At 38.2% G+C, this 18,712-nt stretch overlaps 1 protein-coding gene across 1 annotated transcript; it reads right to left on the bottom strand.

The window, feature by feature from the left end:
• Positions 1-2,669: 2,669 nt before the first annotated feature.
• Positions 2,670-13,593, bottom strand: selp (selectin P). The gene is made up of 20 exons (XM_031901064.1): positions 13,411-13,593; positions 12,826-12,906; positions 12,186-12,563; positions 11,629-11,736; positions 11,343-11,522; positions 10,474-10,659; positions 10,179-10,364; positions 9,869-10,054; positions 9,235-9,420; positions 8,938-9,123; positions 8,625-8,810; positions 7,856-8,041; positions 7,554-7,739; positions 7,237-7,413; positions 6,864-7,040; positions 6,554-6,739; positions 5,615-5,734; positions 5,164-5,185; positions 5,002-5,059; positions 2,670-3,819 (listed from the first exon to the last, which is right to left on the bottom strand). The coding sequence occupies exons 2-19, from the start codon at positions 12,860-12,862 to the stop codon at positions 5,002-5,004; spliced, it is 2,931 nt and encodes a 976-aa protein (XP_031756924.1). The 5' UTR covers positions 12,863-12,906; positions 13,411-13,593; the 3' UTR covers positions 2,670-3,819.
• Positions 13,594-18,712: the final 5,119 nt, after the last annotated feature.

Genomic DNA, 18,712 nt, shown 5'->3' with positions numbered 1-18,712 from the left:
GATTTCCTGGATTACAAAGAACTTTTGAGACACCTCCCCTGTTTTGACAGATGTTGTGCCATAATGTTGCTATGTCAGTTCATAAAAAGGTAGTAAGAGCCAAGAATGCTTTGCACAACACAAAATTACAAAAAATCATAAAAAGCACAGAACTAACATTTCTTATCTTTTCTTATCTGGTCATATTTCTAAAGCAAAACCTCTCCCCTAGCTTTTCGACCATGGTAAAATATCAAATGAACTACAAATTTTCAGCAACTTGTCACATGTCAATGCAAAGACAAAATGTTAAATGCACAAATGTGGACGAGCATTGACGCTATTCAGAGGGTACTTGCAGCGACTGCACACATTGCCACTGACATTACCATCAGCCTGGACCTGCCAGTACTTCCATGGTTCCCTTTGGAGGTTGTGCCAGTAGCTGCAACTGACTTGTGGTAACTGAACTAGCATTATAAACACAATTACACTGGAATTATGTGGAATAAACACTGCACTGCAAATATAGTGATTAATGTCTGAAATGTATATCTTGCCAATTGCAGTGCAATTTCTGTCCGAACACCAGAAATGATGACAACTGGACACAACTGTTTCAAACACGAATCCCTCTTGCAACTAATAACGCTGGAGCACATATTTGGTGGTACAAATTGGTGATTAGGAACTATTTTCTTCTGTTTTGAGTACATGATCTTCCATTGCGTGCGCATTCACTTGCACTGATGCAGTGTACAAAGTGCACTTTTGAACGCAGTTGGCATGGTTTTTTCCTACAATGTACCTGTTTTTCTCAGAACTCATGCATCCTTGCATGCGCATTGCTACATGAAGCTGCTGCCTGGTCAGAAGGTGTCGGAAGCTCCAGAGTTTACAAAGCACCGTGTGGCAATAAACACAGAAGGGTTCATTAATCACTGCTCAGTGCAACTATACAGAAATGTGCAGAGTGTATTTGGTTGCAAGTACCTTAAATCAAAGTGGTTTTAGGGGCAACTGGGAGGATAACCACTAATTGCTCACTGCATCTGTGGACGCAAATGAGCCCTTATATGTTAGTTATCTGATATATAGAATTCTAGAGGCCACAGAATTGCTCTGCTATATGTTAGTATGCCATTTCCTGCGTGGGATGTAGAGGATTTCTTATTAGTTCAGTTTGCTTCCTGACTATAGTTTCCTGCTCCTGTTTATGTGTGTGATCCTCTCGATCTCTCTGAAGCTGCATATTTCTGCATTAATGTGAATTGTACTTTTCTAATTGCTTTGCTTCTAAAGAAAAAGTTAACAGCATTAAAAGATGTGCCTGTGCCAGAATGTGATATCCAAAAACTCTGGTATATCACCCAAGGAATTTTGTTGGACAATGCTGTTACAACAAATATTGGTATATAGGGGTCATTTATTACCTATTTATTACCTCCAAAGCAGTGCATAAAGTCCTTTTGGAACACAGAGACCTGTGGCTGCCACAAAGAATACAATTTTGCCTGGGTTTGGCAATATTGTTCTTATGGGGGGCGGCCACCTTCATCAGAAAAATTAAAAGAAAAGATAAAGTAGAACTCCAACTAATGTCAAGTTATAATTGTACACACTTATAGAATGTTTTTGCCTGTACTCAGGGGCAGGCCTCACCCTTGCACTTCCCCCCCCCCCTCGCGTATGTACTTTGGCGCACACGTGCACTTCCGGCGGGGGTGCAATGCGATTGGTCATTGCCCCACCACTTAATGACGAGCGCTGGGGCCAGTGACAAAGGAGCTCTGACTAGGGGGAAGGCCTGGCGCCCCACAATTGTTGTGCCCTGGGCAGCTGCCTCTTCTGCCTACCCCTAGTCCAGCCCTGCGTGTACTTGTTACATAACATACCTCTATACACATAGAAGGGAGTGCAATAGCATTTCCTCTCTCTCTCTCTTACACAATACTATGAGCTTGTGAATTCAGATTGAGTGACTTTTAGATGATCATTTTCATATTGTATGCACTATTAACCCAATTCTTTCTTTTAAAAAAGGCAAAGTTGTTGTTTTGTTATAGAGTTACCATTCTGTAATAAAAGGGCTGTTAGCAAGTAAGTCCTGTTTTGTGGATAGTCTAGTACAGGCGTCCCCAACCTTTTTTACCTGTGAGCCACATTCAAATAAAAAAAGAGTAGGGGAGCAACACAAGCATGAAAAATGTCCCTGGGGGTGCCAAATAAATGTTGTGATTGGTTATTTAGTAGCCCCTATAGACTGGCAGTCTACATGAGACTGTGTTTGGTAGTACACCTGGTTTTTATGCAACTAAAACTTGCCTCTAAGCCAGGGACTTAAAAATAATCACTTTCTTTGAGGCGTTACTGGGAGTAACATCAAAGGGGTTGGTGAGCAACTTGTTGCTCTCAAGCCCAGGGTTGGGGATCACTGATCTAGTTAAACACTGGGCTCACTGATATTGTAATAAGTCCCTGTGAAGTAATCTTCCTATGACTCCCATGTAAAAAGATTACCTGGGTTCTTTCTTTCTACCCCAAAATGAGAATCAGATATATTTTTAGCGGACATGATCGAAATAGAGATATTCTTTGTATGTATAATATAAAATAAAACAGAAGATATAACATATACATTACATTTGTTTAAATAAACAAATAAAAACACAGATATACATATCCTTGCAAAAAAAAAACTTTATTGATAAACTAATAATATTTATTAAGACTTATACATTAAATAAATTATATAAAATATGACATCAATAATATTAATATAAAACATAAAACACTGCCTCATTCTAAAGCAGCTTACACAATAATAGAGGACATCATTTCTCTCTGGAATGATTACTCACCTATTGCTTTGATCTTGCCTGCAGGACCAAAACCATATATCTAAAAAATGCCCATCTTTGAATCTGATTTTGAGTAAACCCCCAGTGAACTAAAAAAAGACAGTTAAACTGTGCAGATTAGAAGTTCTTTAAGGTTCTCAAGTTCTTTTAGGTAAGTCACTATGATTGTCTCCTCCTACAACAATATAATACTTCCAGTTTTTAGATAACAGTAATTAAAATCAGATACATGATTTACTCAATGCCACGTACTTGATCTCACAGTTTATAATCCTGACTTGATAGTTCCCATCCAATAAAAAAAAGGTTATATAACACTAGTTTGGACTCCATGTCTTTTTCTAAAGATTGTCTGAACCCTTGGCAATGAGTTTAAGGTTTTTATAACCCTACTTTCCATGTACCATTAATGTACTCTGTCCCATAGGGAAGAAAATATATTCTGCACTGTTACAAACAGATACCTTACATTGTGTCTTTGAACATTACGATTGTGTGTAAAAATACAAAGTAATAATATTTGTCATTACAAATTATTGACAAGCACTTCTATCACAAATGTTCAGCAGTTTATCCTGCACAATTATAAATAGGATACTCAAGTCAGACTGCATATTTTTGTATGTCTTGCTATTGCTAGCATTCAGGGATTCAGGGATCAGCTGCCAGATATGAAGCTTGCTTGCCAGTTAAAAGTATTGTACCAGTTTACAATTCATGATTATGACAACTGAACTTTAACTTTTCAGAAATGATAGAACAGGTGGTAGGTACCTACAATATGGAATTTCAAAATGAAAGATATTGATATCATTAATAATAATGACAGAAGTACTTTACACTGCAGTTAGTATTCGTTTGGTGTGACGAAACTGGAAGGTTGACCCAACCGGTAATGATCAACTAAATCCATCTTCAATATGTTACTTAGTAATCTTCAAAGTATAGGAACACTGAGCTTGTCATGTGATGTGATCATCTAGAAAATGCAAATAAAAAAAAGACTATAACTAATCATGGTGTGATTGAAGAAAGAAGGCATAAGAGCCAATGTTAGTTAATGATGTGACTGCAAAAAAGGGGGTACAGCAAAGCAATGCAAGAAATATATAGTGACTGAAAATTATTATTCTGTCTGCTATAGGTACAAAATGGCAAAATCATTCCCTAGAAGCCATTCACTATTTTGCCCCGCAAGTACTTTCCTTATAATAATATATATAGAGATGGAATGCACAAAGCTGCCTCTACTTGTTCATTTTAAATTATTAACACTTTACTATCACATTATCTATAGTACATAGTAATTTAATGTCTACAAATCAAGTATATATGCTCTGGTTCTTAAACTCTTGAAATAAGCTTCATTTTTCTAGAACCATCTACAGCCACAGGTTGTTACAGGTTGGCCTTCCCTGCTATAGACCTTACAATTCACAACACTTTGGGGCACATTTACTAACCCACGAACGGGCCGAATGCGTCCGATTGCGTTTTTTTCGTAATGATCGGTATTTTGCGGTTTTTTTCGGAAAATTTTCGCGACTTTTTCGTTACCAATACGATTTGTGCGAAAAAACACGAGTTTTTCGTAGCCATTCCGAAAGTTGCGCCAAATCTTGCGATTTTTCGTAGCGTTAAAACTTGCGCGAAAAGTCGAGATTTTTTCGTAGTGTTAAAAGTTGCGCGAAACAGCGCGCCTTTTAAGTTTTAACGCTACGGAAAAATCGCAAGATTTTGCGCAACTTTCGGAATGGCTACAAAAAATCGTATTGGTAACGAAAAAGTCGCGATATTTTCCGAAAAGTCGTAAAGTCGCCGAAAAAATCGCAAAAAATACGAAAAAGTCGCAAAATGTTCGTTTTCCAATCGGAATTTTTCCAATTCGGATTTGAATTTGTGTCTTAGTAAATCAGCCCCTTAATACCTATACCTAGTGGCAGTAGCTATTTACAGAGAAGGGAATGTGCCAGAAGTGAGCAAAGTCCTGAGATTCCGAAGAGCTTAAAAGAATAAGGAAAGTATCAGATGTAGGAGGGGATGAAGAGAAAAGTGACAACTACAGAAGGTGAGTTTGTCCAATGAGGTTTTTCATGTGAATAGGAAATGCCACAAAGTAGGATCAAGAAGCAAGAGGAGCAAAGTTAACAGTTCTACATACCTAAATATTATCTTCTATATTTTGATAAACACCAGCTTCTTCAAGTTTCTGGCAGCTACTGTAAAAGGAAAAGACTTGGTAAACCACCACCCTTCAATATGTAAATCCGATAAACATATAAATGATGAAATTAAATAATAACAATATAGAAAGTTTCCTCACCTTGAAGGTGTAAATTTCTTTGCTGCAAAGAGAAAAAAACAATAGTTTTAGAATTCAATCAAAATTAACAAAGCTGGCATGTATCCAAACAATGGCATTTCCTTGATCTTGGCAGAATGGTGGCTAATTCTTGTCTAACTCAAACAAAATACACTGTTTTCATAGTCTTTTCTAGATGTCTTTGGAGACTCCATAATTGTGTATTAACTGTGGCTTGTACCATAAATAATAATCAAGGGAAAATTCTGATTGTTTTCATCTCCTCATTAGTAAAAATAAACATTGTAAATGAATGATAGGGCAGCAAAGTATCCCTGCACTATAAAGAGCCCCACTGTGTGCAGCTCAATATATGCTTACAAAACAAGCCGCCTTCACCATCCAATCCAATAGCATTCCAAGTTACCTCAATGTTTTATCATTTGTAACACAGTCCTTAACATTATCTCACCTGATTTCCGAAGACGCTTTACAAGCCAGATCATGAGGGAAGTGACTGATAGAAGGGATGCTCCAGTTGCTGCAACTCCAACTGCTACATTGACCACACCAGAGTCAGGTACTCTAGGGGCTGTCAAAATGAGACAGAAATTTATTAGCAGCGAAATAAACAGGCATGGATTCAAAGTGAATTTCCACGTTTTGCCACTTGCCGCCGAAAAATTTGGCACGCGATAAAAACAAGTTGCGCGTGTCAAAAAGACAGATTCACTCATCACTAGAAATGGTATTTTCATAACTAGTTAAGGTCCCCATACACTATAAGATCCGCTCGCTTGGCCAAGCGAGCGGATCTTCACCCGATATCCCCACCTACGGGTGGGCGATATCGGGTAGAAAGTAACTTAAAAAAAAATAATCCGATCGTTTGGCCCTGGGGCCAAACGATCGGATTACATTTGTGGCTATGGGGCAGTCGGTTCGGGGACCGCATCAACGAGCCGATGCGGTCCCCGATCCGACCAGATTTTCTAACCTGGCCAATCGAGATCTGGCCAATTTCAGGCCAGATATCGGTCGGCCAGCCCGCTCTGTTCTGCCCATACACGGGCCGATTAGCTGCCGAATCGGTCGAAAGGACAGATATCGGCAGCTATAGTCAGCCCGTGTATTGGGACCTTTAGTAACAGAATTGTTCTAACAAGCAAAACTGGTCTCAGACAGACCAGGTTCAATTCCAGTTTTAACTAATATACTTCATTGTTGCCTTAGAGACATCACTTATTCCGACTAAACTTTAAGCACTTAAAATGTTGGATATATGAACATGTCTAGCAGCATGTATTGCATATTTTTATCATGTTATTATTGTCTAAGGGGGATATTGTTACAAACATAAATGTACTGCTATCTCTGGTAAATGTGAGGAAGCAATTCAATCTTGTAATACCTTCACATGTTGGGACCTCTGAGCTCCATGTTCCGGTACTTTCACACTCGAGGGTATTGGTCCCATTCAAGAGTCGATCGCCCTCACATTCAAATTTGCAGACAGAGCCATATTTGAAATCTCCAAAAGGATGAGAACAGTTCATTTTGCCCATGTCCGGAATAAAAGGAACTTTGCATTCCACTACTGAAAAGAACAAATATTTTGACTTCAAAATGGGAAACAGTATCAACTACTATAGTGTTCTTAAAGCTATAAATATCACATGAATGAATACTGTTTAAAATGCAACAACATAACATACAAGTACCTTCGCATGTAGGTGCAGAGGATGTCCACTCTCCAGATGACAAACACTGGTGTTCTGATGATCCAGACAATGTGTAGCCCTCTGCACAGCCATATGTACACTTGGATTTATAATAAGGTTTCTCCTGGCATTTAACCCAGCCATTTTCAGGATTGTTCAGAGATGCACATTGTACAACTGCAAATGACGTGAGTGCTGGTTAATAATATAGATAAATGGAGGCTTTATCAGCCTCAAAGAAGGTCTGTATATTAAAAATAGTTGGGTTATACATCTAGCAAATTGTGTAATGTAATGTTTTATATTTTTATTGCTATTATTTTTATTTTTAAAGCTAACAGCTTTAATAAGTGCTTCAACGGGTATCAGTTACCTTCACATATGGGTGGAGGGGACATCCAGTCTCCAGATGCTAAACATTGGACTTCTGATAATCCAACCAGGTTATACCCTTCTGCACAGGTATATGAACAGGTGGAGTTGTACTCTGACTTTTCTGGGCATTTTACATGGCCATTTTCTGGGTCTTTTAAAGTCTCACACTGCACAGCTGAAAAAGATAAAAATATAAATTAGCACAATAAATGGAAAAAAAGTCAGCTTCTTGGCATGTATTATGATATTTTCCCCAGGTGTGAATTATCATTGATTGAGTTATAAATATTTGTTATTATCAGAGAACAGCAATACCTTCACATGCAGGGACATCTGAGCTCCAAGATCCAGATGATGTACACTTTAGAGAATCAGACCCAGTCAAGAAGAAACCCTCATTGCATGAAACTGAACAATTTGAGTTGTACTGGAATTTCCCATAGTCATCCTCACATTTTATGAAACCGTGTTCTGGCACTGGAATATCGGGACAGGCTACAGCTAGAAAAGAAATCGTCAAAAGGAACATGGTATTAAAAACACATTGCTTTCAGAAAGAGGGACTTATTGTTTACTGAATTACACAAATATAGTTTTAATTAACAGGATAGCAATACCTTCACACGTGGGAACATCTGAGCCCCAAGATCCAGATGAGATGCACTGCAGAGAATTGGATCCAGTCAAGGTGAAACCCTCCTTGCATGAAAATGAACAATTTGAGTTGTACTGGAATCTCCCATACTCATCCTTACATTCCATGGAACCAAGTTCTGGGACTACAAGGTGTGGGCAGTCCACAGCTGAAATAAATAATAACATGAATATTATCTTAAACCTTAAAAATGTCATGTTTTATTAAATATACAAATATGGGTAGAGGATCCATTATCCAGAAACCTGTTATCCAGAAAACTCCCAAATTACGGGAAGGCCATCTCCCATAGACTCCATTTTAATCAAATAATTCAATTTTTTCTGTAATAATAAAGCAGTACCTTGTACTTGATCCCAACCAAAATATAGTTAATCCTTACTGAAGGGAAAACAATCCTATTGGGTTTATTTAATGTTTAAATGAATTTTTAGTAGACATAAGGTATGGAGATCCAAATTATGGAAACATTCCTTCTCCAGAAACCTCAGGTCCCACGCATTCTGGATAAAAGATCCTATACCTAGATTAAATAATTAGTGCAATTAGTGTAATCTTTGCAGCAAACTATCTTGACAGATCCCCATTAAACAATGCTTTGACTTGGTTTTTCTGAACCCTTTTCTGCCTGTGGGCTAGCTTTTTACCTTTAGCTGGGCTGTCTGTAGAATTGTGGGCCCATGGCAAAGCAGAAGTTGTGGTAATATTTATATAATTATAGATAAACATACCTTTACATGCAGGAACATCCGAGCTCCAAGATCCAGATGAGGTGCACTGCAGAGAATTGGGCCCAGTCAAGGTGAAACCCTCACTGCATGAAAATGAACAATTTGAGTTGTACTGGAATTCTCCATAATCATTCTCACACTCCTTGGAACCATGTTCTGGCAATGGGATACTTGGGCAGACCACAGCTAAAACAAAGCAAAAGTAAAAATGAATATATTATAAGAATAAAATAAAAAGAACACAATTCTTTCAGAACAGGAAAGTTTTGGTTCATTGAATTACTTATATATAGTTTTAACAAGATAGCAATACCTTTGCATGTGGGGACATCTGAGCTCCAAGATCCAGATGAGGTGCACTGCAGAGAATTGGATCCAGCCAAGATGAAACCCTCATTGCATGAAAATGAACATTTTGAGTTGTACTGAAATTCTTCATAATCATCTTCACATTTCATGGAACCATGTTCTGGCACTGGGATACTTGGGCAGACCACAGCTAAAAAATACAGAGTATTTCATTTTAAGAATGCAGATGTCCATATTTTTACAAGTGTACTGTGTTGTTTATATAATCATATATACATGTTGTTTTCACACATAAGCATACCTTTACATGCAGGAACATCAGAGCTCCAAGATCCAGATGAGGTGCACTGCAGAGAATTGGATTCAGTCAAGGTGAAACCCTCCTTGCATGAAAATGAACAATTTGAATTGTACTTGAATTCCCCGTGCTCATCCTTACATTCCATGGAACCAAGTTCTGGGACTACAAGGTGTGGACAGTCCACAGCTGCAATAAATAACATTATTAACAGGTCTGTTGTCATAAATCTTAAATATAAGTCATGTTTTTTTTTACTTTTTGGTTTTGCAAATTGAAGAAAATATTAAATATACAAATATCATGCTAGATTAAATAATTAGTACAACCTTTGCAGCAAGTTATCTGGGACATCCCCATTAAACAATGCTTCATACTTAACCTTAACACTAAAGGTTTGTGTATATTAAAGTTTAGATTGGTACCTTGCCTGCAGGGCACACAGTGTATTACCAGGTTAATCAAGCAGACAGTTAAATACTTGGTTTTGATGTACTTTTGTGCCTGTGGGCTAGATTTTTACCTGTTGCTGTGCTCTCTGTAGAATAGTGGGCTCAGCAGAATTTGTGGGACACATTATTTATATAAAGTGGAATATATATACAATTATAGATTGTTATTTTACGCATAAGCATACCTTTACATGCAGGAACATCCGAGCTCCAAGATCCAGATGAGGTGCACTGCAGAGAATTGGACCCAGTCAAGATAAAACCCTCACTGCATGAAAATGAACAATTTGAGTTATACTGGAATTCTCCAAAATCATCCTCACACTCCTTGGAACCATGTTCTGGGCAGGTGATAGGTGGGCAAACCACAGCTAAAAAAGGAAACGTAGAAATTAATATATTATAGGAATAAAACAAAAAGAACACTTTTCTTTCAGAACAGGAAAGTTTTGGTTCATTGAATTACTTATATATAGTTTAACATATTAGCAATACCTTCACATGTGGGGACATTTGAGCTCCAAGATCCAGATGAGGTGCACTGCAGAGAATTAGATCCAGCCAAGGTGAAACCCTCATTGCATGAAAATGAACAATTTGAGTTGTACTGAAATTCTTCATAATCATCTTCACACTTCATGGAACCATGTTCTGGCACTGGGATACTTGGGCAGACCACAGCTAAAAAATAGAGTAATTCATTTTAAGAATGTAAATGTCTATATTTTTACAAGTGTACTATGTTGTTTATACAATCATATATACATGTTGTTTTCACACATAAGCATACCTTTACATGCAGGAACATCAGAGCTCCAAGATCCAGATGAGGTGCACTGCAGAGAATTGGGCCCAGTCAAGGTGAAACCCTCATTGCATGAAAATGAACAATTTGAATTGTACTGGAATTTCCCATACTCATCCTTACATTCCATGGAACCAAGTTCTGGGACTACAAGGCGTGGACAGTCCACAACTGCAAAAAAATAATACAATTAACAGGTCTGTTTTCATAAACCTGAAAACAATAAGTCATGTTTTTTTACTTTTTGGTTTTGTAAGTTGAAGAAAATATTAAAGATACAAATATCATGCTAGATTAAATAATTAGTGTAATTTTTGCTGCAAGTTATCTGGAGAACAATGCTTCATACATAATTATGACACTAAAGGCACTGCATATTAAACTTTAGAAGCAAGTTGCCAAATACTGTGCAGCATGTAAGACTGATTGGTACCGTGTTGTGGGGACACAAAGTACTGCAAGAAGCTCCGCAGTTATCAGTTAATCAAGCAGAGTGTTGATTATGTGGTTTTGCCCCACACTTGTGTGTTGTAACTCTAGGCTAGCATTTTACATTTGGCTGGACATTCTGTAGAAGCAGTGGGGCCATGGCAAAGCAGATTTTGTGGAACTATACAACCTATTGCCCTTCAGTTGCTGATTCCTCAAGGAATGATGGTAAACCAGTTACCATGCCAGAACTTAGCTCAAACCATATGAACTAAGAATAAAAATAGCACTTTGCCCTGCTCTTTATGTAGGAGCACAAGTCTTTTCACATCTATGCATTTAAAGAGAATGATCCTCAGTTTCTTACCTAGATCCTTAATTAGTAAGTTAAACAAACAATGGGTTGCTTCCTATGTGTTTCATACCTGCACACTGTGGCACCAGCCCACTCCATTCTTCTTTGCACTGAATCACTTTGTTTCCAGTTAAAGCAAATCCTTCATCACATGAAAATTCACAGCTTGAATTGTACATGACTTCCCCGGAAAGACCATTGCAATTCATGTGACCATGGGTTGGAACGCTTGGCATTTTACAATCTAGCACTGAAAAAGTAAATATGGTAAGTTTAGCAAGAAATGAATCTCTAACGTACTCGACAAAAGTCCTCAAAGTAAAGAAAGACTAATATACAATGGAAAATATTATTACCGTGCTCGCATGCAGAGCCATAAAATCCTTCATAGCAACTGCAGGTGTAATTGTTGATTGTTTCGATGCATTCCCCATGCCCACTGCAGGAGGAAGGGCTACAAGCAGCTGAAATGTAAACAAAACGAGTTGTTAACCACCAGCCCAGAATCAAAAATCGGGTAGGCCAGTTTCAGAAAGGCTTTTCTCCCTACTCTCCCAAAACTAATCTTCAAGGAATAATGTACAACTTGCATCCCTTTAGCTGTTGTTCAATCACACAACCCTGCAGTATAATGTATAATAAAAATAGCCAACAACTGTTAAGCCATATATGCTTTAAGCTTTAAAGCTCTTCTTTAAAGCTGGGGTCCCCCTCTGGCCTACCCTAAAACCAGCCCTGTATATTGTTCTTTAAATAAGTGCACGTCTAGGTGATTATTGTACCATTTTATAGGTACGTTATGTAACACTGTTTCAACAGTTGAATCTTTACCAATTTATGTTTCTTTACATATTATATTCTAATTATATTACCAAGCAATTTGCAATAAAATTCTTTAACTATCCTTCCACACCTGTGTAACACAAGGCCACTTTTTTTTTTCTGCAAGGCTCATCATTCCATTTTCCGCCATCTTTTTCCCTTTTGACGTACATCTCCACACAGTCCTCATTACTCTTCTTGTTGTTGGGTTCATTCAAGGCCCAGTTCTTTGCCTCCTCCGTCAAGACCTTTTTGGTTCCTTCCCAGGTCCATTGGTTTTCGATTAAACGTATCCCGATCCAGTAGTAGGCGGGGTTGAATGGAAGAATGCTGTTCAGGTAGTCATTCTCTTCTCTGTTTTGAATAGCCACTAAAGCAGTATATCTAGTTTGACAGAATTTCCTAGCATCCTCATATGTCATGTTGGTGTCTGAATAGTGATAGGACCAGCCTTGAACCCCAGCCAGCACTGCATGTGACAAAAAAGTACAGAATTAAACACTGTTGTCTCCAGTTCAAGTAAATTAAGTAACAAAGCTTGTTACACCTTAAGAGCTGCATTGTGTCATATTCTGTCAAAGTCCAATGAGAACTTGGATGCACAGGTGTTTTATATATGTTTTAGTCATAAAATGAAATGAGGTCCAAATACAATGGCTATAGAATAGGAGCAGTAAAACTATATATGTGTGAAGTATGTCTCAGTATCAGTCAATATTCTGATCACTTACCAAAGGCAGTTAGCGAGCAGTAGAAAAGTGAGATCATTTTTCTTTTGATGAAATGGAATCAGCAGAGGCAAGAAAATAAACCTGTAAGACACATTAAAAGAATTATATGTTTGCACTCAACACAATTAATTCTGTTATTATTTGTCTGCTTGCTAAAATAAACTGATATTGATGCTTGCATTGCTAAATTAGTGTGTGTGTATATTATACACTATTATATAATATAATGTAACATAATAATGTATATATATACGTATGTTTTAATATACAAAACAATATGATTTTATATGAAATATTCAATATAATTACCGTTACCTTTATTTAATTAATAATAACATTAACCATTAAACTGTAATCTGCTGTGTATTTCAGTAAATGAGCATATGGACAATCTATCAAGAACAATTGTTTGTAATATGTTATTCCAGAATTTTTACCTAATTAAAAGTCTTAAAACAGCATTAAAACAACTGAGAACGATCCCAATAAAATAGAATTGCCTATGGTAGTAGGAATAGAAAACTCTAACCAATGCAAATAGAATTTAATCTTAAATGTAAAACTATTAAACAGTCCAATGCTTACTTGATAAAAAGCCTTTCAGTTCTCTGTTGCTCTATATGAAGTTCAGTTCTGACAGCTGCAAACGGCTGATAATGGAAAGTTGACTGGAAATGGAAAGTGGACTACTCCGGCTGTTGAAATGTCAAATCCTGCATTTTGCTACTGGTTTTATAGCCGGAGTTCTTAGGCTGCTAGAAATTCCCAAATGACGTGGCTCATCTGCATTAAATAGAAGGAAGTCATTCTGATCAAGTGGAGAAATTCCTGGCTGCTCGGAGAATTTTTTCCCGAAAAGTTTCCCTTAAAGTCTGCCGCCACAGTTAGACTGTCAAATGATGAAATGCATTTATTTCAGCTAATGAGAAATGTTAAATATATGCCTATTAGTATTCCTTAATGGAATTTATTTCTGAAAGGTTGAGAAACCAGATGACATGGTCTTTTTTAATATTAACATGGTGATAAGGGAATTTTATACTGTTAATAATGACATGGAATATTATGGAATATGAATTAAACATTTCAATACGCTGCATATTTCGGGTAAGGTATGGGATCCTTTATCCAGAAAATCGTAATTCTGAAAGCTCCGAATTATAGGAAGCTCTATTTTAAGCAAATATTTCAAAATTATAAAAAATTATTTCCATTTTCTTTGCAATAATAAAACAGTATCTTAAAATTGGTCCTTACTAGACTGAATGAATCCATATTGGTGGCAAAACAGTCCTATAGGGTAATTTAATGCTTGGAACCTAAGGCTTTTTGGCAACAGGTCTTTCTGTAATTTTTATCTCCATGAGCTGCTTTGTTCACATTAGGGTTGCCACCTATGGTTATAAACCCAGACAAAGGGACCACGCTGTGCTTTGCCAACATCATCTGGGGGGTTTGGCAACATCATCTGGGGCTGGGGGGGTTTTACCCAGACAGCCCCTTGAAAAACCAAGCTGGACCCTAATTCACATATCAGTTCATATAAGTTCAAGATTTGTAGCAGATTGGGCAATGAGTCAAAATACTTGCAACCCACAAGAAATACTGCTGCTACGCTGTGTAGATAATGGCAGTTATTTCAAGACAAATTTGGTTCTATTAAACATAGGAGCAGCGTTAATTTCATTGCAATACAATTGCACCTTTAATGGAAGATGAGTTACAGACAAATTTTACAAACGTAAATAAATGGATGCCTTAATGACTTGTTTGCTTGTGTACCTGCAAGGCTGTATTTACCACAAAGACATCCAAGGGCCAGTGCCTAGGGTGACAGTTTTAGGGGGGAGTCCCTTGGGTGTCTGTATGGAAAAAAAATCCCCCCAATCCACCAATATGAACACTAAAACTGGCAGCAAAGCTGGAGTTGACCAGCTGCTAGAAAAGCCAGCTGATGGAAAGCCATTATTTCTACACAACAAAAAGAATAATGGTTGCCAGCGCACAGTGTCTGCCTTTAAAAATAACTGTTGCAAAAATGAGGTTAGTACCACACTTTAGCCAAAATATGTAAGCTCATGTGCCATGTCAAGGCCCTTCATTGTACATGAATCCTACATTGCCTATTAGTATTCTAACTCTGTAGTGCAATTAAACGCAAGTCCCCCAGCAAACAGTGTGACTAAGAAGTAAGACCATGTTGCACTTATGAACATACAACTGACAGTCTCTTGTCCACAACTCTCTAAAGGTCACCAGAAAGCTCAGGTGCACCACCCTGGGCCTTCAGCTGTGGGAGCAGAGTTAACTGTATGAAGATAGACAGTCACTCAATCAGCAGTTCATCAAGGCAGGAAGTAAAATCAATATAGGGTTATTGACACCAACAATAGAGACAGCCTTGCGCATTTTGTGTTTCCCAACACTTCAGCTACTTCCACTGAATGGTATTTAAAGTAATGTCCACCAATCATGTCTCAAATTAATACAATTGAACACATATGTGGTGTAAAGTGCACCAGTCAGGTAACGATATAAGGCTAATGACAGACGAGGCGTAGGGCGGATATTTTCGGCAAACGAGAATTTGAAAGTCTGCATTTTTATGCGTATTTCTGCTACATGTGCCTGCACCCGAGCATATTCCATTCATTCGGGTGCAGGCACAAGTAGGAGGCGTAGGGCGGAATTTTCGGCAAGCATTTTCTGCTTGTCGAAAATATCTGCCCTACGCCTCATCTGGCATTAGCCTAAATAAAAGTTCAGCCTCCATGGGAACACATTGCACATTCTACATGTTCAAAACGATGAAAACTTTATTCATGTATACAATAGTTATAAAAAAATTACCAAATATTTTCAGTTATAAAAGAGACATTATGAAATCTAGAAGTGGCTTCATATTAGGGGGGATCTTGTAGTAGCTAGTGTAAAGATCCACCTAGTTTCATGGTGCAGGAGCATCTTAAGCAAATCTCCCCCTCTCTTCTTAAGCAAATCTCTCCAACACCCCCCCCCCCCAGAGAGACCATTTTGATTCCTTGGATAAGAAAAATATCTAAATGAGCATTTCCACATTCAGAGATGTGTTTAGCTACATTGGTATCTGGTTTAAATGTAATATTATTAATATGTTGTCATACTCATGAGCATTTGTTTCTCCTGCATTCTACTGCAGGGGAGCGCAGGATGAAACTCACATCATCCTTTCTAACAGGGCTGTACTAACACAGGTGCAGGCAGGTGGAACACAGCATGTTGCTATCTAATATTCTGCTTGGTCTTAAAATTTCCATAAAAAAATATTCACAATGAACATATACATTTTCTTGACATGAACTCGAGTTTTTAACCTAGTCACTACTGCCCTCAATAGGCTATTTGATATACTTACCTTGTATGTGCATGGATCACAAGTTAAGGCTGATGGCAGACGTGGCGTAGGGCTGATATTTTCGGCAAGTGGAAAAACTCTTTGCGAAAATACAGCCCTATGCCTGCTACTTGTGCCTGCACCTGAATGAATGAGATACGCTTGGGTCCAGGCACATGTAGCTGATATACGCATGAAAACACGAGACTTTGCATTATCTCACGTTTTCATGTATATATCGGCTACATGTGCCTGCACCCGAGCGTATTCCATTCATTCAGGTGCAGGCACAAGTAGCAGGCATAGGGCTCTATTTTCGCCAAGCGTTTTTCCGCTTGCCTAAAATATCAGCCCTACGCCACGTCTGGCATCAGCATAAGATATTAGGCCATAATCACAATGCCCCACGCAGTGTGCAGCAATCAGCAGTTCAAAAAAAGGCAGAAATCTGTGGACTGCGCTTTGAATCAAGTGCTGCCTGCTTTAGGCAGTGCTCAATATATGAGGCGGGCTGCAGGAGGTATGTAAGTGTTCCTTGCATTATGCCCCTGAGGTGTAAACAGGGTTGCCACCTTACTACTTTAATACCGGCCACATATTGAACCTACATAGCTAACTAGCAATTAATTTAGATGCAAGCTGCATGGCTGCACATAAAACAGATCTGCAGAATGCATCTAAATTCATTACTAATTAGCTATGCAGGATGTGGCTGCACTAGATTCCAGCAGCAGTCTGCAGTGGACACAGTGGGCAAAGTGCAATCAACTTGATTCCTTGCTATTCCTAAAGCCACAATCCTCTGCTAAGCATTCTATTTCATGGTTCTAGGGCACTTCTGCCACTCCATACTGGTGCTGCCCTGCAATCACTCACAGAGCAGTAGGAGAGGCCTCATTTCTCAGTTCCTGGCCCCAGTCAGGTATGTGTGTAACAGCTTTGCCCCCTCAGCTTGAACCTGTCTGGCAGCTAATCAAGGTGCTTTCATCACAATTAGAACTATATTTCTCTGCATTTTTTAATACATTTTTGACATTGTTTTTATTTAGGCGGTAGGTATTGTAAGTGGTGGGTTACACATATACATTTGCAATATTTATTATTTTAGTTATTTTAACAATAGAAAGAATGTATTTGATGAGCTTTGGCTGTGTGTACCACATAGGAAAAAACATAATGCCAAACATCCTTAGATAAAAGTCTTTTTGGATGGGGAAAACCAACAGTACCCACTATGTTTGGGAAACACAGAGTTTTTCAGCATATCCAGTTTTCCCTAAAAATTTCTGTGCCATATTGTTTGAAAGAAAAACTAGGAAGCTCAGATTTCTCAAGGGTATTATTCACTGTGCGGGCCACGCCACTACCACACTACCATTGTTCTTATTAGTGTATTTAGGAAATTTGCCTAAGGCTCCTGAAATAGTCACATTCATGCTTTGTGCCAACATGCATGTAAACCACAGTTTGGCAGGAATTGCAAACCTTTATCTTCTATATCAAAATCCAAATCTGTGGAGTTGCCCTCCCCTTGCTGGGCCCAAGGCAGTGAAAGAGTTTCACCTAAAGGCCAAAAAATCTGACAGTCAATCTACTGTTTGGTATATCTTTGGAAATAAAGCAGAGTGACTTTTACAACTATGTTTTCATATATGTGTGACTGTATTGTAAAATGTTAGCCTGCAAATGGGAACTGAACCAAAACTGTGAAAACCTTTGTTACAGACGAAAATCAGTTAACGCTTGTGTTGTCATGTGGTGGAATACTTAATACCGTACAAAAACAGCAAATGTGTATAAACGCCATAGTTACAGAACACGCAAGTGTTATTTGTAAGTTTGTGACATCCTGTTGACTGCAAAAAAATTGCAGATCAGATCACTCACCTATCAGATCGTTCCCACCCTCCACTGACGTTCAGGGCTGAATCATCAGATATTATCGCTGCGTGTATGGCCGGCTTTACTATCTTTGCTTCTCCTACTTTCCTGCAATGAAAGGAGCCATGGATTCAGCCTATTCAACTATGCCCTGGGGCAGTATCCACAAACCTGCAGGGGGTTTATAAATTACTTTAATTAATTTTAAGATCCAACTTTATAGTGAACATTCTGCTCTTCTAGGGCAAAGAATGCGTTCTCTTTACTAGTGATGTAGCACCCATTTGACCTGCTCAAACACCAAAGAGATAAGCACAGAGAGGGTTTGTAGGAACAGCATCAGGGCTGTTGCCTTAGCTGGAAGTAGCCATGGAAGCAAGTGCCGGACACTAGAGCATCCTTTTTATAATTTAGGTTTATTTTTTTATATTTCTATTCAAGTCCTCTCCTATTGATCATCTAATCCATCTTTCAGATAACTGGATGAACCAGGATGAATGGGGGACCCAAAAGTCAAACTACAGCTTTAATCCAAAACTAGAGAAGGATCTAGGGGTTTTTGTTGATAACAAGTTGTCTAATTCCAGGCAGTGTCATTCTGTGGCTACTAAAGCAAATAAAGTGCTGTCTTGT

Source organism: Xenopus tropicalis, chromosome 4, assembly GCF_000004195.4.
Source record: "Xenopus tropicalis strain Nigerian chromosome 4, UCB_Xtro_10.0, whole genome shotgun sequence".
Lineage (NCBI taxonomy): Eukaryota > Metazoa > Chordata > Amphibia > Anura > Pipidae > Xenopus > Xenopus tropicalis.
Note: the sequence above shows the minus strand (reverse complement) of the source record. Positions and strands in the feature narration are given on the sequence as shown.